This window comes from Alosa sapidissima, chromosome 10, assembly GCF_018492685.1.
Source record: "Alosa sapidissima isolate fAloSap1 chromosome 10, fAloSap1.pri, whole genome shotgun sequence".
Classification (NCBI taxonomy): domain Eukaryota; kingdom Metazoa; phylum Chordata; class Actinopteri; order Clupeiformes; family Clupeidae; genus Alosa; species Alosa sapidissima.
Window position 1 is genome coordinate 12,247,237 of NC_055966.1, and position 22,500 is coordinate 12,269,736.

The window sequence follows — 22,500 nt, forward strand, 5'->3', positions numbered from 1 at the left end:
CTTCTCCACTCCTCCTCTGTCCTCATCCCTCCCTCTCCTCCCTCTCTCTTCTCCTCCTCCTCTCTTCATCATCCTCTCTCCTCCTCTCTCAGGTTAGTCATCATCCCCCTGTCTCAGCGTGCCATGCCGAGTCCAAAAACTTTACCTTCTGGCAAGGTGAGATTGAACACACAGACACACACACACACACACTCATTCAGTCACTCACTCAGACACATACTGTACACATACACACAAATACACACAACATACACACACACACAGAGGGCTGTATTTTGCACCCTGGCGCATGGCGTAAAAATTTGTTTCCCACCACGTGCAAAGTTTAATTCCTTATTTAGCACGTTTATTTTTTAAACAATGCGCCCAGGGGTGTGGCAATTAACAACCTAGGGAGTGGCCTGGCGCATTGTCTAAAAAATCGCTATTATACACCTGGTCAGAAGTCTATGGCGAGTTGTTTATATGCTATTTTAAGAGCATATTGTCAACAGTCATATTGGCGGGTGCACAACGCACCATCCTTCTATCATCCATGAACGCACACCAGCGCACGTCCATGCAAAACATTACAAATTGCACGATTACAATGGGAAACATAATTAGAATAAAGATATTACGAAATACTGTACATCTCATGATGAGTAGTTATTCACCATCATTTGCAAATTGGTAATGACGGTTAAAAGTGATTAGGGGAGAGGCGAGAGACACGTATGGAGCATAGCTGAAGACGCACTGTCACAAGATATAAGCAACTCCTCTGCAGGATAAATGTTGTTTTATTCAGTCATTTGAGCAATATTTGGGTGTTGCTCAAGTGTTGCTTTTTCCAGCCTATGTTTTCGATGGTAACCCATTGTCAGTCAACAGTGAAAGTAACTGCATATAACTGTCTTGTCGTTGACTGACACCATGGTGAAGTTAGTTTCACTTTGCCAATGAGTTCAAATAATAGACGAATGCAAATGCGTGAAGGCTGTGCTAGGTTTTAGTAAAGCATAGTTTAGTGGAATGACTTTTCCATACGGTCTCGCAAGCAGCCTCCTTCAAATGCGCCGTTGAATGTCAAAATACTGATGCATTTATTTGACATTGCGCTTTGCACCGTTAAAGGGAATGACAGATGTTATTCTCATTGGTTTAAATGATGTTACGCCTCAAACACATCCATGACTGATTAAGAAACCAGGGAACACCTTGTTGCGCCATGCGCTCGACGTTTGATAACGAAAACCCTCCCAATGTGGACTGGATATCCTACTAAATTTGAATAAGCTTTTGACGAGTGACGATGCGCTTTTGACTGTCATGATAGGGCCCAGAGACATTCACACACACAAACAAATACACACACACTGGTTCTTTACCTTCTGGCAAGGTGATATGGCAAACACTCATACACAAGCAAACAAACAAACTAAGACACACACACACGCATGCACATACACACACTAGTTCTTGATCAGGGTTCTAGATTTGTACTCACCTGTGTTCTGATGTTCCACAGACATGCGTTGGAGGAACAAGTTCTGGGGGAAGTCCATGGAGATCGTTCCTGTAGGCACGACCCATGTAATACTACCAGGGTCAGTACACACACACACGCACACACACACACACACACACACACACACACACACACACACACACACTGACTCCTGTGTGTTTTGGTCAGGTTTGGGGATCACTATGAGTGGACTAAGGTGACGTCCTGCATCCACAACATCCTGAGTGGCCAGCGTTGGATTGAACACTACGGGGAGATCACCATCAGGAACTCCAGCAGTGATCTCTGCCACTGCAAAATCACCTTCCTCAAGGTCACACACACACACACATACACACACACACAGCAACAGCACACTCTGGCACAAAAACCTCGATTATGCAGTTTCATTTGGGCTACAGGGTTTTTCCTGGGCGAAAAAAAATTACCCGTATACCCTAGTCTGGGCTAGTCTTCAGAATGTCCTTGACTAAGTGTGGCTTTGTGTGTATATGTTTCATGTGTGCTTGTTTCATGCATGTGTGTGTGTGTGTGTGTGTGTGTGTGTGTGTCTGCAGGCTAAGTACTGGAACTCGAGTGTGAACGAGGTCCAGGGGTCAGTGCTAGACCAGCGGGGGAAGGCGGTCCACTCTCTGTTTGGGAAATGGCACGAGGCTCTCTATTACGGAGACTCACCCTCCGCCACCTGCGTCTGGAGAGCCAGTGAGCAACACCTCAATAACCTTCCCATCATGCAACACAGGCCAGGCAGAATACCCATAATGCAACAGGGGCTAGGCAGTAAACTACGGACAATAGACCTACCAGTTCGCCTACAAAAAAGCTGCCATCTTTGAGATCCGGTATCTTGTGATTTCCTCTATGGGAAAATAACATGGTGTTTTTGAATTATCGCACTTGCTAAACTCTCACGGAGTCAAAGAAGTCTGAAATGCAGACATTTTGCTCAACACACTTTTGTCCTCTGCCTTCGAGTGGGTTCTGTGATCTTCGGTACGTTAAGACGGCAAACTTAGATTTTTGCTATCCCAGAGCTAACTTGCAATGCAACTTGCCATAGGTAGTAGCTTCAATTAACACCCGGATCTCCTTATATGGGCAAAGATGGCCGTTTTGGTTATTTTTTGTAGGCGAACTTCAGAGGTCTATGGAACAGGGGGCAGGGGCTATACCCACAATACAACAGGGGCTAGGCAGTTTACCCATAATGCAACGGGTGCCAAGCAGTAAGCTACCCATAATGCAACAGAGGCCAGGCAATATACCCATCATGCAACAGGGGCCAGGCAGTGCATTACCCACAATGCAACAGGGGCAAGGCAGTACATTACCCACAATGCAACAGGGACCAGGCAGTACATTACCCACAATGCCAGGGGCAAGGCAGTATACCCATAATGTTGCATGAGCCAGGCACAGTATACCCATCATGCAACAGGGCCCAACTACCCATGATGCACTAATAACCAGTTAACAGCAAAAATGAATAATTACTGCATCAGGCAGTAATTTACCCATAATGCAACAGGACACCAGTCTCTTCTGATGCATCAGTGGCCTACCCAAAATGCAACAGGACACCAGTCTCTTCTGATGCATCAGTAGCCTATATTGCCCTCTGCTGATACTGCTGTCCACTACGTTTTAGATTTGACGTGATCCTTTCAGGCCTATAGTTCTAATGCACTCTGTGTATACGTGTGTGTTTGTGTGTGTGTGCATGCGTGTGTGTGTGTGTGTGTGTGTGCATGTGTGTCTTCCCTCTCAGACCCTATGCCTGCGGATCATGAGTTGTACTACGGCTTCACTAAGTTTGCCATCGAGCTGAATGAACTGACTCCCAGCATGAAAGCAATGCTGCCCCCTACTGACACACGACTGCGCCTGGACCAGAGGTGCACAACAACGACCTCACACACACACACACACACACACACAGGAAATACACACACAGACAGACATACACACACACACACACACACGCAGATATAATTCTTTATTTCAGACCCAGGGGGATTCATATCACAGTAAAAAAAACAGTTAAAACACACAGAGAGAAAATATACAAACACATACTTACAACAGTCACATCTCACACACCTACAACAGTCACATCTCACACACTTACAACTCACACACTTTTACAGCAGCACACACAGTATATGTCTCTCTCTCACACACACATACATTGTGCATCTATAAGTGGGGCTGATGTCATCTTGCCACTGTATCAAAACAGTTCTTCTACACACACACACACACACACACACACAAAGCGCTTTCAGATATAACCTCCGGAGTATATGAGGAGGTTTGTCAAACGGAGGTCCTACCCTTCGGATGATTCAGATATGATGCTAACCTGCGGACCTAATACTGACCTTATACGGACGTATGTGTGAACGACATACACGCACATTACAGAATCTCCGTGTGGTTGTCGAGTGAGGGGTGGGGGCTTGTAGAGAGATGCGAGATATGACGCAGAATATATGCGGCCGCTGCCTGTCACAGCTGCTTTTTGTTAACAAAGTGTAGCCTATGCATTATGTAGGCTAAAGAAGAGAAATCTATTGTGCATAGGCTAATACTTGAAGTAGGTTAGTCACGTAAGTGCGCACTTGAAATTGACCTAGCCTACAGTATTTGTATGTGTGCTTCAAATAAACACATTTATCTGTTTTCAACGTTATTTACCAGAATTAGCTATAGAACCCCAAATATGGTTTGCGTTGGAGAGAGAGAGCATGCACAAACTTTATGGTAGGCTACCAGCCAATTCAGTAGGCTAACTCAAGACTTCAAGATCATACAGCGTTTTTAAGCAACAAACAAAATACTAACATCAATAACAGTGAAGTTGTTCGTTTTTTCATGGTTTATTTTTTCCAAAAGCATCCTCTCCCCATGTGTCGCATTTACGTAAGGAGCTTGGAACAAAGTTGGGTTTTCTTCGTTTTCATTTTCTCTAGGCATATATGCTCAGCAAATATCAGCGAGCTCAGCAGGTCATGAAGGCTATCAATGAACAGAAAACCGTGTTGGCTAACAATTTATTAAATACTCCTGTTATTGTCGTCAACGACGTCACTGTAGGCTACTGCCTTTTCAGCGCCTTCTGCTTATGATGATTCAGTCTTCTGAATTCATTTGTCCTTGCCATGCAGTTGTAGGCTAACGTGTCTCTAACGTTGCCTTCAGGTGTTCTATCAAAATGCTGTCTGCCCTCATGGACAGTAGCTTCGTGATGTCTGCATCTTTCCAGGTCGGAGATTTTCTGGACAGCATGCCACTCCATCATAACACTGGCATTTAAGTCAGATCTAACCACATGGACGCATGAAAGAAACGTCACCAACACGCCCTCTCACTAGGTGTGAATTTTAACCGCATGTTCTACTCCTCGTTCAGACACAGCACATTTACATAATGTCCGGAGGAAATACTAGGGGGGGAGTAGTATAAACACCGGGTAAATTCGGACTTCCATATGACCGGTTATGTCGTTCAGATATACGGCCCCACTATTTAACATCGGCAGAACCTCCGGTCTTACATGTATGTCTGAAAGCGCTTACACACACACACACACACACACACATACACAGGCACACACACACACACACACCTGCTCTATTTTAGATCATCATCATGCCTCCCTGTCTGTCTGTATCTGTTTGTGAGCTGTTTATAGTCCAGCAAGGAGAACAGAATACAACTAGGCCAGAGAGAGAGAGAGGGAGAGAGGGTGGGGGGGGGAAGAGAGAGAGAGAGAGAGAGAGAGGAAAGGGAGAGAGAGAGGTAAGAGAGAGAGAGAGAGGAAAGAGAGAGAGAGAGGAAAGAGAGAGAGAGAGGAAAGGGAGAGAGAGAGGAAAGGGAGAGAGAAACGGGGGAAAGAGAGAGAGAGAGGGAGAGAGGGTGGGGGGGGGGGAAAGAGAGAGAGAGAGAGGAAAGAGAGAGAGAGAGGAAAGGGAGAGAGAAACGGGGGAAAGAGAGAGGTGAGGTCAAGGATAACAGCAGGACAGAAGTAGGACAGAGAGAGAATGAGAGAGAGAGAAAAGGAAAGAGTGATAGAGAGAATGAGAGAGAGGTGTGTAAGCTGGGATCCAGACGTCTCTCTAGGTAAACATCATTATGTCATAGCCAATCAGAGCACAGCATCCCGTCAAGGTTACATCATCACTGTCAATCAAGGACAGCAGGATAATAATGTGACATGGCTTTTGCATGAGTGTGTGTGTGTGTGTGTGTGCAGGTATTATGTGGGGTGTGTGCGTGTGTTTAATTGTGCGCAAGTGTGTCATGTGGGGGGGGGGGGGGGGGGGGGGGTTGTGTGATGCGGTTGTGTGTGTTTGTGTGTGTGTGTGTGTGTGTGTGTGTGTGTGTGTGTGTGTGTGTGTGTGTGTGTGTGTATCATGTGGGGAGTGAGTGTGTGTAATAATGTGACATGGCTTTTGGTGTGTGTAAGTGCGTGATGTGGTTGTATGTGTGTGTGTGTGTGTATTATATGGGGTGTGTGAGTGTTTGTGATGCGGTTGTGTGTTTGTGTGCATGTGTGTATCATGTGGGGAGTGGGTGTGTGTGTGGGTATTATGTGGGGGGCATGGGTGTGTGAGTGTATGTGATGTGTTTGTGTGTGTGTGTGTGTGTGTATCATGTGGGTTGTGAGTATGTGTAATAATAATAATAAGCTTTATTTGTAGCACCTTTCATACACAGAATGCAGCTCAATGTGCTTTACATCTAACACAATAATAGAGGGACATGTAATAAGACAAACAAACTAAATAATAAATAAAACATCAGAGATTTAGAATGAAGTAAAAATGAGATTTCACAAGATGGTAAGGAGATTGTTGTATTGTATGTGTTGTGGTATCTGATGCAGTGAAAATAGGAAGAACCTGTAAATAGCAGCAGTAGAATGTAAAATAATGTGAAGAAATAGGCTGCAAGATAAAAGTGACTTACCTAAAAGCTTGCATATACAGGGATGTTTTTAGGTATTTTTAAAGATGTTTACAGAATTTGCCTGTTTGCTGTACAGAGTCAGGGTGTTCCATAGCTTTAGTGCATAATGGATAAAAGCAGCTTCTCCGCTTTGCTTGTGGAGCCCTTTGCACAATTAAAAGATTAACATTGGAAGATCTAAGGTTCCTTTGTGGTTGATATTATACTTGTGTAGTAAGATCGTTACGGCTGATTCAGAATGCTGCAGCACACCTTGTCTTCAATCAGCCAAAGAGGACACATGTAACTCCTCTCCAAGTTACTCTCCACTGACTCCCTATAGTGGCCAGAATTACATTTAAATCTCTCACTTTGGCCTATAGGACACTAACTGGATCTGCTCCCTGTTATTTTAATTTAATGCTCAAGATGTACATCCCCAACCGCCCACTGCGGTCTTCTGATGACCGTCTGTTGTGTCGACCAGTCTTAAACACTTGACACTGACAGTATCGACATAAGAGTGACATGACACTGTCATGAACACATGACACTGTCATGACACATGAACCCTAACCCTAATCCTAACCTCTAACCTTAACTTTAACCCTAACCCTAATCCTAGCCCTAACTCGTTATGACAAAAAATGAATGACACTTAATAACAGAAGCGTTATGCCATAAACGTTTATGACTTGTTTATGACATGTTCATGACAGTGTCATGTCACTCTCATGTCGATACTGTCAAGTAAAGTGTAACCCTCTTTTCCTCAGTGGTTCCATGTTGGTGGAATGAGTTGCCCAGTGCTCTCCATTCCTGTGATAGTTTTGGGTCTTTCATGAGGGGTCTAAAGACATTCCTGTTCAACATGGACTTAGTTCATTAAGCGCTTCTTATGCGTTATACTTTGTATAATATTGTTTATTTTCATTAGGCTGTTGATTAATTTGACATTGTTGTTTATTATTTGTATTCTCCTTAATGTAGTCTTACCATGCTATTGTTTTTGTTATTGATTAAATTGACATTGTTGTTTATTATTGCTATTCTCCTTAATGTAGTCTGACCAACATTCTAATCTGTTCCCTGTTAAATTTAAGTATTATATTGTTTTGTATTTGTATGTCGCTTTGGACAAAAGCGTCTGCCAAATCCCATAACCATAACCATAACCATAATGTGTGTATAATGTGGTGTGTGTGTGTGTGTGTGTGTGTGTGTGTGGTGTGTGTGGTGTATGTGTGTGTGTGTGGTGTGTGTGTGTGTGTGTGTGTGTCAGGCTGTTGGAGGAAGGTCATGTTGAGGCTGCAGAAGAGCAGAAGCAGCGGATTGAACAGCTACAGAGAGAACGTCGTCACGTACTGGAGGAGAACCACCTCTCACACACACCCCGCTTTTTCCAGTAAGTACACACACACACAAACACACACACACACAAACCACACACACACTCACACACACCCAGCTTTTTCCAGTAAGTACACACACACACAAACACACACACACACAAACCACACACACACTCACACACACCCAGCTTTTTCCAGTACGTACACACACACACACACACCCCGCTTTTTCCAGTATGTACACACACACACTCACACTCACACACACACCGCTTTTTCCAGTACGTACACACACACACACACACACACACACGCAGGGTGCGATTTGTTGGGGGGGATGGGGGAACTCCTCCTCTGGTTTTTACAGGGTACCCGCGGAGTCTTAAAAGTATTACATTTCATTTTCCTAAATTAAGGCCTTAAAAGGTATTGAATTTCACCTTAAAGTCTGGAATTTTTTCACGGAGGTCTTAATTTTTCAAATGATCAATAGATTTAGTCTAATATCCTCACGTAGCGTATCAACTAGGTTCTATTCCGTGTAAATTGGTCCATGAAGCAGGACATTCAGTCACGTTACTACCGCGACAAATCTTTGCGTTGCCACTGCACTGCTGTCATGTTCATGTTGGCATGTTCAAACACTTGTAAATAGTAATTATTTGAGGTTTAATCTTACCTTTAATATTATTTATTCTATCCGAATGGGTGTGATGTAGGTATTAAATTTCATCTGAAGTGGTATTAAAAAGGTCTTAAAAAGTCTTAAATTTTGGTCTGACAATTCTGGGGGTACCCTGTTTTACATCCCTAGCTCTGCTGAATGAATTTCATCTTCGGGGGGGACAACCCCATCAATGATTAAAAACCAATTGAAATAACAGGCAGGTTGTGACAGGAGTTTTCTTACACCTATAGCCTACATTGCTGGCACTAACTTTCACCTGACCCGAACTTTTGCAGTCTTGGAATTCGCGAACATAAACACACATAAATACATTGTATATGTGGATTTAGCGCCATGAATCACATCCTCACTGCTGAGCGCAACAGAATGAACGTGTCTTCTCTTCATCGCTGTTAATGGACCAGACGTGCATCCGTTCCCTGCTCAGAAGTTTGCAAAGATGTGGATAAAAGGTCTAGACACTGCAGATGACGCGCCAACAGGAAAGCCGAAAAGGCCACATGAAGTCCGACATCAGAGCAAACTGTTTACAGTAACACGTCTGAATCAGACTAAGTAATCACATTACATTTGTCAGTATGGAGCAGTGTAACGCGTTAAATATTAATATTACTTCAGCCTATTCTCCTATCTGAGATAAAAGAGATAGTTTTGAGGAATCCTCCATCTAGCCTAGAAAATAGGAAGCCTTGGAGACACATGTTGCCGTGCTTTATCCTGTCATTAGCCAGGACTGCCCACTTGTCCGACGCTCCAATGTTCTGACCTCTCAATAATCCGAAAAAATCCCTTTGGTCCGACAGCCCAGTAATCCGACGTCCCTTTGTTTAGAAAAAAATAGACCCTCTGCTCCGACATCCCATTGTTCCGACCATAGGCTTTTGTGGATCACCTCCCAGAATGTAAAATCTGAATAAAAATAACAAGCAAAATTACTTGTAGCTAACTTATTAACACATTTAAATGTTTAGCCTTTGAAAACGTGCAAAAGTCCAACAGGGTAAAGGTTAGTTTTGGGTTGGATATGTATTTTCATAAATCTAGTAGAAGGGAGGCCGTACCATGCATGAGTTTACTTTTTATTGCGTTTCGGCGCGTGCCTTCTTCAGTAACCTCATGCATGGTGTGACCCCCCTCCTACTTGACTTGATCCAACCATTCAGGCCAGCACTCATAACAGTTTAGAAAGGTAGCCTACATATTGATAGCCTGACGTTGTCATACTCAAATTCTAGTCAGAATATGAGTCCGATACTGCTCCATTGGGACGTAATTATGGGGCGTGTTTCAACCGATACAGGGGGGGAATGCCTCTGCACTCAATTGGATAGACCTAACCAATCAGAGGTGTAGGAAGAAAACACACGAACCATCCTTCTGCTCGTATATCCCCTCCGTTTTTAAAAATAATTCTGTTGAACAGTGATATGCTACAAACATGTTAAAGCAACACCAAAGAACTTTTCCTCTGTCGCACGCACTATTTGTTTATCCAGCACCAGCTTTGCAAATAACAATGTCCACAGACAAGGTAGAATATGTTGCATGATTTTATGAAAGTACGATGTATTGCGACATCAGATGCAAGTCAAATTTGTAGTTTCTCATGTCTCATTTCATAGAACTACAGATCCGCTACCCGATCCGGCAAACTTACATAGTGCGGTTATAGCCGATAGAGGGCCGCGAAGCGAATGCAGAAAGTGCCGCTCACCCTGTTACGAGTTGATGAACCACTGAAATGATTTTGGAAACATTATTTTAAGGTACTAAAATGGTGTTGCTTTAAACAGCTGGGAAAGGCTGTCGCAAATCCCTCGAACAATTGGTCAATCAGAGATTTCAAACGAACGAGGGGAACATGTCGCAATGCAACAGCGCTGTTTTCCCTTGATGAAAGTGAAACCACCAGTTTTTTACCACATCTCAACTTTGGCTAAAGTTTCAGAAATAATCGTTTTCAGTGATACAAACTCATTAAATAATATGAATTTTCCATATGGGGTCTTAAAAGCCATGTATCCTTCTAGCCACAGCGTTTTTGTTTCAAACATAAGCCTAATCTAAGCGTGCTCAGATGACGTGATGGACAGGTGAGCAACAGCGCCTGGTCTATCATCGTAAAGCCTGATTTGATTGGTCCGCCCGATTTAGGGCGAGCATACTTGCCCCACAATGGATCAATGCCAGACCGAACTTCCCGTGGGGCGGGACTAAGTTCGGAATGGCACCCAGGCTAACATATTGAGTGAAGCCTGCTCCTATTCTCACTTACATTATTTCCATAAGTGATAATGATTAGAAATGGGGCATATCCCTGCATGTGAAACGAACTTGATCAGTGAGAAGACGCCTCATCTTGGCTGTTTCAAACAGGAAACTTTGGGATTCCCGACATGTTAAACAAGGCAAAAATCCTAAAGAAATATTATAAATAATTGTCCCAAAGAGTAAAATTATCCATACAAGAGTCAAAGGAATTCAAAGGGATTACATTTTTTACAGTAGCGAGTAATGTGTAATACATTACTTTTTTGAGTAACGACGCCAACACTGGTCTAATTAAAGATGTGAAATTTTAAATGAATGTTCAACTGTTCGAAATGTAATAGGCATACCGTTAACTTAAAACAGATTTTTCATGATGAAAAAAAAATAATATCCCCCCCCTCTGTTTTTTTGACAAATCGCACCCTGCACACACGTACACACACACACACACACAGACACACACACACATACACATACACAAACACAGTTGTCTTGTATACTGAACCACCTTGTCTGTCTGTGTGTGTGTGTGTGTTGTGAGCAGGAAGTGTAAGGACGATACCTGGGTCAGCAATGGCACGTACTGGGAGCTGCGCAAAGACGGCTTTAGTCGCTTGGACTGCCCCGTGCTCTGGTGACCTCTGACCGCTGGACTGCCCTGTGGTCTGGTGACCTCTGACCCCTGGACTGCCCCGTGGTCGGGTGACCTCTGACCCCCGGCTTCAGCCATCTACCTGGAAACCTCTGCTCACATCTACAGTTTTGACACAGAGCGAACACGCGGACACACACACACACACACACACGGCAGGACTGAATGGACCTCTGGACTGATGTTATTCGCCGAAACAGCCCAAATAGGACCACTGTGTGTGCTGTCCAACCAGTGATCTGTTCAACACACACACACACACACACACACACACACACACACACACGCTCACACTCACTTCATACTGAAAACATGCCCACATACATGTACATACACACACACCTTCTCTGAGTGTGCGTTAGTAAATATCATCACTATCTTAACCTGAGTGAAACACAAAGCTGTCATCTTCAGCATAATCTTCATCACCATCATCGTCGTCATCTGCCATCTTTGTCATCATCACCATCATCATCTCCTCCACCACCAACAGCCTCAAGTGTATCCCGGGCACGTAACTCTGCTGCAACAATTAGCTTCCACTATATTCAATGGAAGTAGCTACACCATACATGATAGCGGCGCGTACGTTCGAAAAAATAGACCAGTCTTCTAAAACGTTTTTTACGCGTTATGAATGGAACGCTTCAGTAACGCGCCTGGTGTGGTTTCCCTTGTGAGTAAAAGCACACTCTTGGCTATCTCCACCACTGTTAGACCTGCTCACACACACACTTCAGGGCCCTGTAACTCGAAGCACACGTTAGCTGCTCGAAGACCTTACGTATATCGTAAGCCTATCGTAAAAAGATACGCTTGTAACTCAAATGATTTGGAAGTCTACGTGTAATGTAACTTGTGAAGTGTGCTTCAGACCACACAATGCTTGCCTTGCATTCTCTTCGCCTCTGTTAGCCTATTTTAGCATTCGTTTCCTGCCATTGATTGTCGGGTCTTACGTGCTGCTCCTAATCACCCAGCTTATTTCTAGAATGTATCATTGTTCGTCAGCTTGAGAATAAAAAATGTTTTTATTCCTCTCTACCCCAGCGACAATTATTTCCTTATCTTCAGCTGTAAAGTTAGGCTTTCTCTTTTTTCCGGCCATTCAAAGCAGCTGAAGACAGTGACAGCCAAATCCAGACGTCGTTGTCAGGTTGTCAGGGGGAAACAGACGCTGATTCCCTATTTACCGTTGTTTCTCTTTCGAGTTACAGTTTAAGTTCTGTGCATCTTACGTGTGACTTTTGACAAGTTTCAGTTACACCTGGATCGTTATGATTTACGAGTTTGTAAGCCATGCGTACACGTAAATTTACGTTTGATTTTCAAGTTACAGAGCCCTGGTCTCCATCACTAGCCCCTTTTACATTGCCGGTGTTACATGGCAACTGGCACCCATGTTAACTGGCTGCGTTGGTGACGTTTCTTTGACAGATGTGGCCGCTTGCAGATTTGTCACTTTCTGGTGGAAACTGGAGACGAACAAATACAACTATGCATGACATATTTAAATGTCAAAATGGTCTCTAGTACGCTACATGCACTGGACCATAAATATGCCACCAAAAAAATAAATACCTAAACAGCCTATTAGTAACTCCACGTGGGTATCGAACCTGCTTCCTAAATGAAACCTTTTACATGATAACCATTCATCTACGTACTTGCGCCATGAACCAGCTGATAAGTCATAGTGAAATTTACTTGACTTACTCTATACAATTAGAAGAAGTCAGGTAATGATTGTAGCAAGTTAACATGGCTGATGGTGTTGTCTTGCTACAGCAGTTGCCCAAGCCAGTAGGTCTTCAAAGTACCATGGTTAAGTTTTCAAACATTTCACTGACTGCTGGTCATGCTCTCTGTGGCCACCTAGTATCTGTAGCCTAAATTGAGGAAGCGTTGCTGGTCTAAAAATAAATAAATAATAATTAAAAAAAACGTGTGATGGGGAGGACTGAACCTACTGCGTGAAAAAGCAATGCATAGGCATTAACCTGTTGCGCCACAGGAGAAGCACCCAACGCGAGAAATAGGAAATAAAGTATCAAAAAAACATCAAACCCATGTTTACATGTCAGTAACATTAACGTTAATAGCCTTAGAGTTTTGACTCTCCCTGTGCGCAAATTTTGTGTAAAATATGGACACGTTATACTTCTCCTGCCCATTGCAGTGTGTGTTTCAATGCCTGTGTTTCATGAACTGAATTCTTAAAAGAATAGGCTTGACAAAAGGATACACAATTAGGCAACACATTTTTATTTGATTTATTTGCTGACGTTCATGTGGCTCTACAGACACTTCAGGTAGGGGCGGCCACAGCCTAACCTCAGTGAAACGTTTGTAAAACTTAACCATGATACTTTGAAGGCCTACTAAATGGCTTGGGCAACGGTAGCATGATAACATGGTAGCCAGATAACATGAACAGCTATGTTAACTTGTTACAATTATAATAACGTTAGCTGACTTCTTTTAATCATACAACTGAAGTCCATTTCTGTGAGTGCCGTCAGCTGGTTCGTGGCGCAAGTGGATAGACGTCTGATTACCAAGCAAAGTCAATTAATTATTCGTGGTTCAATGCCCATGTGGAGTTAATTTATGCTATTTAGGTGTTTGTTTTTTGGGTTGCATATTCATGGTCCAGTGCATGTAGTACTACATACAATTTTGACTTTTAAACATGTCATGCATATTTGTGTGCGTCTCTAGTAGGCCAGAAAGTGACAAATCTGCAAGCGGCCACATCTGGCAAAGACTCGTCATCAATCATGAAACGTCATCAACGCAGCCAGTTAACATGGGAGCCAGTTGCCATGTAACACCGGTATGTACCTTTATCGCGGAACACCTGTCCTTTTTACACACACCGAGGCGGAACGGCGGTTCGAAGTGTCCCCCCAATTTTACCACCAGACAGGGTAGACATAAAGGCGAAAAGATTCATTCTGGTACCGGTGTAAATGCGTTAGGGCAGATAGGGGGAATCTGGATGGGCGTTTTGATGACACGACATATGTCCAACCCACCACAGGAGATTTAAAATCTGACTGATCAAAAGCAGCAATAGCAGAGAGCACATTACCACAGTCTTTAAATCCTGCCTGCTAGAGTTGACTGTAGGTCGGAATGAAATCGGTTGCCATATAGGCTATCCTAAAATCCAGAGATAAAACAAGTATGAACTCCTGGAGCGTCTGTCCTAGCAAGCTTTTACATTATCACATTATAACCACCGTTAGCCACATAACATTTAGAAGCTTGACATTAGCGAACATAGCTTAATGTCACTGTTTAACAAACAAACTAGCATGCTATGCATCCAAACAAGTAAACACAGCTAAATGTGAGGACAATGAACTCTTACCTTTATGGTCTACAAGTTATCCACAGTTATCCATAGTTAGTCCAGTGTTATTTCTGTCATGCAATCTTCTCAATACTGTATGTGCTAGTTAGAGATGGAGATAGCCTGGCCATATTCTACCATCACACAGGTCTGACTAAATTCTAAATTCTCTCCAGAAACAGTTTGTTGTAGCCTAGAGCATATGGCCCTGGCCCAAAACTCGCGACAGCAGGCTTTACCCATACAAACTGTCATAGTATAATATGCAGTTTCTGGCATCCATAAGAAAAGCATTTGTAGATGAATGGCCAACATAACTTAACTGTAGCTACATCTGACTCATCTTCAGGGAATAGCAATGTTGCTCTCCTTCACTAAGTGACGCATAACTTTATTTTCATACATTAATTTGATTAACAGGCTAGCCTACATGGCGATTAAGCACATTGAAGAGGCATTCTGTTCATTGTATCACATTTTATTTTCAGTTGTCAAAAGTTATGGTGGTAAAGTTAGTGATGGCAAAATCCCCAGTTCAGAAAATCATTTGTTTGTTCCCATGTGTTGCCATGTGTCAGGCTACTCCTCACGGCCAATGTTGCACGTCACGCTTCATGCTGTTTGGTCCTGCCTCCTGGCTCCTCTGGCTTGTATGTAAACACTTGCAGTACCAAGTACCAGGATGGCAAAGTTTCGCCTCGTTTTCAGACACACGATGCAGCATAAAGACGTCTCCTCTTACCGTGAATGTTGCGCTCTTAGTGTAAAAACGACTACCGATAGACGTGCTCACACACAATCCTCGCCTTGGATCACTACAAATATGCTCCCATCTCCAGCACTGTTAGGCCCACTCACACAATCACTCACACACACACACATTCCATTCACACACACTGTTAGATCCACTCACTCACACACACACACACACACACACATTCTGTTAGACCGCATCACACACACACACACCACACACTCTCTCACACACACACACACACACACACACTTCCTGCTTGATTGCTGTTAGACCTGCTGTGTGCCTGAGCTGTCAGATGCCTTAAAGTGTCACCGCGCCCCACTAAGCTCTCTAGCCTCTTATGCAAACACCGACCCTGACCATCACTGACCATAATCGACCATCACTGACCCTCTCTGATTCTCAATGACTCTTATGTGGAGCTCCAATGCAACTATGCAACTCCATGCACTCCAGTGCACTATGTGTGGATGCAGAACTGAGCTGCAAAACTACACTGTCTCTCTCTGGACTCTAGAGCTGCTCTACAGCGCCATCCAGTGGCTCAATGTCAAAATTACATGTGTTTGGACACTACTGCTGTTCTAATACCAGTAGCTTATCTGGGATCTGTCTCCCGTCATTCACTAGAGACTCTGAATGTCTACCTCCTGTGTGATGGGTAAGACAGCTGCCTGTCTGCTAGCTCAGTGAGAGGTGAGGCAGTTGTCTGTATGTCTGTCTCTTAGGTCTGTGAAATATGTGGGTGAGACAGGTACCTGTCTACCTACCTGCTCAGTAAGATAGACAGCTGCTTGTCTACCTGCTGGGTGAGACAGCTGTCTGTCTACCTCCGAGGTAAAATGAGTAAGAGTACTAGCCTGCCTGCTCAGTGAGACAGGTAAAACAGCTCCATGTCATGCATGGAGAGATAGACAGCTACATATCCACCTGTTGGGGAAGATAGGTAAGACTCTGTCAGTCTGCTAGGTGAGACAGCTGTCTGTCTGTCTGTCTTTTTGAGGATGCAATCTCTTTGCCTGTCTGATGCCTTACTGTCTCACATGATAGATTTGATTGGATGTATGAGAATGAGTGTATCCGAAATATATCAGTAATATACAGTACGCCTCACAGAGAGAGTGCTCCATGTGTCCTGTTGGAAGTACACTACACTACACTACACTACACAACACACACACACACACATATATATAAACACACACACTCACTGACATGTACAAGCACAGCACTGGTTGTAGCTTCAAATGCATAAATGGTTGTCCGGTAACACATGGAGTTCACTACACAAGAAATGATGATGATGATGAATAAACCTGAAAAACACACGATACACACACACACACGCACATATACACACACAAACATACACACACACGCTGCTGCTGGTTATCGGAGTCTGTGGCACTGATGTGGGATACACTGGCATGATTACACACACACCAAACCCAAACATTTGAGTAATCTATTTAATACTCACACACCCAAACATTTGAGTAATCTATAACCACATTTCTCACAAGGATTCAAATATGTCCAGGGGTGAAATACATCTTCTAACAATCTTGTGAAAATGTTGCCAGTGTCACACCAAGACTGCCTATTACAGCTGAGATTTCGCAAGCTTGTTGGATTTCTTCTATCAATTGTAACTCAGTAATAGTTTGTGCATATGCCGCAGGCTGTGAAATAACAATATTACCAAATTACATGCATAGCCAACACCACTGATCTTTGCCTGAATGGGCTGATATTTGATGAGTTCATCATAGCAATCATGTACACAGACAAGCACACACACAGAGAAACACACAGAGACACACATACACACACAGAGAACCACACACACACAGAAACATACACACACAGAGAAACACACACAATCATACACACAGGGAATCACACATACAAACACACAGAGAAACACTCACACACACATACAGTACACACAGAGAAACACACACACACACACACTGCAGCTGCTATGCCCGTGGCACTGATGCAGGAGTAATGCATGAAGACACAGGCATAATTACACACCACCACTCTCACTCCCACACACACATTCCACCACTATCACACACAGACACACACCATGACTTGAACCTTAAATGTGTTTCTAACGTTCGGCCCAGCAGAGGGAAGTGAAACTCTCTCTTGTCCAGTTCCGACGTGTCAGCTGTTTGTGCTGGTCTGGTGAGATGGGCAGCCTACAGAGCGCACGTCACCATTTCAGGAAACCGCTGAACTCTGACACCCATTTTCAGGAGTGGTGCTTCTACAGGTTTTTATGTGGACGTACAATATTTTCAGTTCCACAGTGTGACAAAACGGCTCTCCTGCAGGAAGTGGTGATATAATAATAATAATACGTTTTATTTATATAGCGCCTTTCTCAGACTCAAGGTTTGAAAAATTTGATTTGGGACAGAACCATGATGGGGTGAAGACACAGCAAGCAAACGTGGAATTTGGGTGGAGAGTGCAGATTTATTGACAGTGTGAAAATAGTGCCGACAAAAACAAACAAAAAGACTTGACAAAAAGAAACTGTTATGTCCCTTGTCTAGGGCTTAGGGAAATAACAAAGAGCAATAACGGGCAGACAAAAGATATAAAGTTAATTATATTTATTAATAAGAAAAATAGAATAACTTAAATAAAAGACTCAATGTTAAGGTTAACGAAAAAGTACCGCAAACAAAGGAAAAATCACCAGGCCTCCAAAGTAGGCCTGAACAGCCCGCCGTTCACTTCCCGGAAGGTGGCGAGGAGTGGCGTGGCATGCGTCTCAAGGAAGTCGGAAGAGCGCCCCTGATGACGTCATGGCTGAACTTTTAAAGGGCCAGCAGCCCGAAACAACCAATGACTGCAATTGGTCAATTAAGCTGCACTGGCAATCAGCAAACTGGCAAAGAGGCAATCTGCAAGACAAGAATGAACAAGGAAGCCACAAGCCACAAGGTACAGATATTTTATATATACGACCACAGGGTCGTAACACCCCCACCACCAAAAATCAACATATCGTGTTGATTACCAATAAAACATTGATAAAACTCAAAATTCACCCCATGGTGGAACGAGACAAAGTGTCTGCCAAAATGTTTTCACTACCCTTTTTATACCTGATCTCCAGGTTGAAGCACTGCAGGTAGAGCGACCACCACATAATGCGCTGGTTCGAATTTCAAAGTCAAAGTCAAAGTCAAAGTCAGCTTTATTGTCAATTTCTTCACATGTTCCAGACGTACAAAGAGATCGAAATTACGTTTCTCACTATCCCACGGTGAAGACAAGACATATTTTTCCAATTTAAGTCCACAGACAAACATAACATTCAAGTAAACAACAAAGTAAGTAAATAAGTAAATAAGAGGGCACATATAATAATGAAAAAATAAGAGCAGCAAAATTTGGTTGAAATTGTGCATAGACAGTCAATAAAATACTAGTGCAAAGTCAGGCCAATAAAAGGCTTGGGTAGTTCTGTTTGACCTAAGTAATAAAAGAAAGTGGCATAGTGGTGCAAGTTATGTAAGAGCAGCAGAAGTGTTGTGTTTTCAGGACAACAACACCAAGTTGTAAGGTGTACAAGTGTGCAAGTGTGCAAGTGGAGTAGTGCAGGCGGCCATTGTGGGTCCAATGTCCAGGATGTTATGTAGCTGAGGGTGGAGGGGGGAGAGGAGGGAGAGAGTTCAGCATCCTTACAGCTTGGTGTATGAAGCTGTTGGTGAGTCTGGTAGTGCGGGAGCGCAGGCTTCTGTACCTCTTCCCAGAGGGCAGTAGATCAAACAGATTGTGAGCGGGGTGACTTGCATCACTCACAATTTTGGTCGCCTTGCGGGTGAGGTGGGTGGTGTAAATGTCCTTCAGGGAGGGGAGTGAAGCACCAATGATCCTTCCAGCTGTGTTCACTATGCGCTGCAGGGCTTTCCTGTTGTATTCAGTGCAGCTTCCGCCCCACACAGCGATACAGTGATTTCTCATCCTAGAGAGGAAGTTCAAGGGGTTATGGTCATTGTACACAAGTACTGGTTCTGTAAAAGAACCAATATAAACCTCAAAGTTTTGCAGTGCAAGGAGAAGGGCAAGTGCCCCCTTTTTAATGGTGCTGTAGTGCTGTTGATGTTTTAAAAACTTCTTTGAAAAGTAACAGACGGGGTGATCAATTCCGTCCGCGGCTTCTTGGAGAAGAACTGCACCAGCACCTGTTACACTTGCGTCCACTTCAAGCTTGAATGGCAGCTCAAAGTTTGGAGCTGCAAGCACAAGAGCACTGCAAAGCAATGCCTTGGCGGTCTGAAAAGCACATTCAGAGTCAGCAGACTATACAAAATCACTGTTGTTTTTAAGCAACTTTGTTAGAGGCAGAACAAAAATCAACCAACAGGTTATTGAAAACAATAGCACAATTCACCGTGTACAACCTTTCATCAAGCTGGCACTGTCAAGACCAGGGGGTCAAGAGCGTGCAGATTAGCTTAACGAAATTTAATAAAAAGTAAACCATGCATAATTAAAAAAAAAAAACTCAATTTAGGCTACTTCGCTATGCAATAAGGTTTCCATTAGAGCACAGCGCACGTTCAATGAATGAAGGAAATTGCCTTGTCTCGCAATAAACAGCTGGAAATTCCAACACTTTTTCAACTACACGAAACAGTGATCATCAAATACCCTCTAGATCTAAATGCCAATCAGTCTCAACATTTAACTATATAATAAAAGTCAAAAAGTAATTTAAATCTCATACCAAAACCGAAAATCGTCTGCGTTTAATAGCCTGGTATGCCGCTCCAAACAAAACGCATGTCTCACAATAACGTAGAAAAGGTCTGCCTCGAATAAGCCTACCTCAAATAAATACCTGTGCTTAATTGCGCAGCCTAAGTAAATAGCAGACGCCGGACATAATTTAGGATTTACGGAAAGTATGCCATCATACGATGTTGGACGCCTGGCGATGCTCTGGCCGTCTACTGTGCCTCTGACACCGCTGCCTCATTTGGATGGTAACTCCACAGGTGAGCGCGAAGATTGGATGTCGTGGATGCGTTTTTTTGCTGAGTCCGCAGACAACATTCTCTTTAACGGTTACTTGTCTTCACCATCTGCGGTGTACAACTCAAAGTAAAGACACCACATTTTAGATGAGTTGGGGATGTAATTGTCCACTCAGGCTGATCGTTCTGTGCGTTATCTTCAATACTATTTTTAATCATATTGAATATCTTCAATATTATTTTCAAAACAGGGTGGCTATTGAGGGCTCTGGCTCCAGTCATTATTGTGGCTACTGGCTATTATTGGCTTGATTTGGCCATGGGCCAACGCTAGAATACATTTAGAGCACCCGCTATGGGATGGCAAACAAAAAAATAAATAAAAAACAAACCAATCATAGACTGTAAAAATGTGCTACACTTGGCACTAAAAACCGAATAGTTTATTTATAGTTCGACTACGGATATTTCACGTCATGTTCGAATGCATATTTGTAGCAGGACAGCAGGCAGACCGCTCTTAGTTAGAGCCGCTGTTATCCAATAAAATTAAGTTGCGCTTCAGGGCGACTTCACTCGGACTCCATGCGCGTTCCCGAGCAACTTTTTCTTCTTCTTGTTATGAGGCAAGGACTTTATGTGCATTATCGCCACCCTCTTACTGGAGGACGACTCTCTTTTTACAGAATATCCAATAAAAATCGACGTTGGTCCATGCGTCATTTCCAGCTTTGTAACTTGGCGCATGGTCAGAGCCGACTGGCGCTGGATCCGAACCCCAGTGTTCAAGATGGCGTTCACTATGAATTGGCCGGATTTACTAGCCTAGCCTCCACCATTCATTTGTATGGAGGGCGGGACCTGAGGTTCTAGCACATGAGGCCTGAACTGGGTCAGGTGGTGTCCACAGCCGGTTGGACCAAGGCCATCGCCATGAAAACAACATTGGGGGGGACCAAATGTGCATGGTGGTGAAATTCATGAGCACACGTTTATTTATGTTTTCTCTTAGACGATAATGTCTAATAGTACTGTTTTTGTCATTTTTGTGTATAATTTTATCTAATGCCATTGAGGGTTGAATGAATTACAAACACAACATTCTAAAGTTGCCCAGACAATGACCAACACACATCCCAAAATTCTAAAGTTTCCAAGTTGAAGTTGGCAGATGTTGGTTGCAGTCTTTCAAAAAAACAACTTCCAGTTCCACACTACCCAGACAGTATTTGAAAAGACTGAATTCAAAACAGCCAAACTCAAACTTATCCAACAGACCCAGACTAATGGTGCACACTAATTCAAAATAAAAAGTCGGCCTCAGATTCCTTTGGCACTCTTTGTCCCCTGGCACGCGGCGCTGTCGGAGCCACGCCCCGTTATCGTTTTACTTTGGGATGAAGTCTTTGTGAAGAAGATTTACTCACGAACATAGGCTACTGTAACTGTCATGGCGTTTACTTACAATGTCGCCTACATACTGCACTGGAATTGTGAAATCCCCCGCCCCCGATCCAGAGCCACGTCTGAGAGAGTTGGTTGACGGTATTCTTTGTCTCCACTCACAGTCAGACTATGTCTTCTTTTGCAAATATGATGGACGTATCTTTGCTATTATCAACAAGGTGCAGTCCAAATGTCAGCCAATCACGTGAAAGCAGGCGGGGCAAGTGTGTGGGTCGTTCATGTTTTCTCGAGACTGGTCATTACAGTGTTCAAGGGCGTCAAACCGGGCTATAGTTCAACGGTAAGTGCTTTGTCTCCTTAAAATACCACGAACACATAATCATTAAAACACACGTTGTTTTGTTTTTTGTTTTTGTTCTTTCGTGGGAAGACACTCATGGTTGTTGTTCGACTCTAAGGATGTCATCGCTATAGCGATGCGTGACAGCGACTGACAGAAAGGCAACTCGGCTCTTCGCCAGATTGTTTTCCCGATAGTAATCGTGGACT

The 22,500-nt window shown here is 43.4% G+C and overlaps 2 protein-coding genes across 3 annotated transcripts in view; both read left to right on the top strand.

Annotated features, from left to right (window-relative positions):
- The window catches only part of osbpl3b (oxysterol binding protein-like 3b), a 62,716-nt gene extending 51,007 nt beyond the window's left edge, over nt 1–11,709 (top strand). For both annotated transcript variants that reach the window (XM_042107251.1, XM_042107253.1), the window contains 7 exons: nt 93–156; nt 1,511–1,589; nt 1,679–1,823; nt 2,068–2,212; nt 3,279–3,405; nt 7,743–7,865; nt 11,316–11,709. In XM_042107251.1, coding sequence (XP_041963185.1) covers nt 93–156; nt 1,511–1,589; nt 1,679–1,823; nt 2,068–2,212; nt 3,279–3,405; nt 7,743–7,865; nt 11,316–11,409 — 777 coding nt within the window. In that variant the 3' untranslated portion in view covers nt 11,410–11,709. The remainder of the gene's footprint in view (nt 1–92; nt 157–1,510; nt 1,590–1,678; nt 1,824–2,067; nt 2,213–3,278; nt 3,406–7,742; nt 7,866–11,315) is intronic.
- A 10,484-nt stretch (nt 11,710–22,193) lies between these two features.
- The window catches only part of gsdmeb (gasdermin Eb), a 10,437-nt gene continuing 10,130 nt past the window's right edge, over nt 22,194–22,500 (top strand). The window contains exon 1 of the mRNA XM_042107264.1: nt 22,194–22,291. The gene's annotated coding sequence lies outside the window, so the exon portion shown is untranslated. The remainder of the gene's footprint in view (nt 22,292–22,500) is intronic.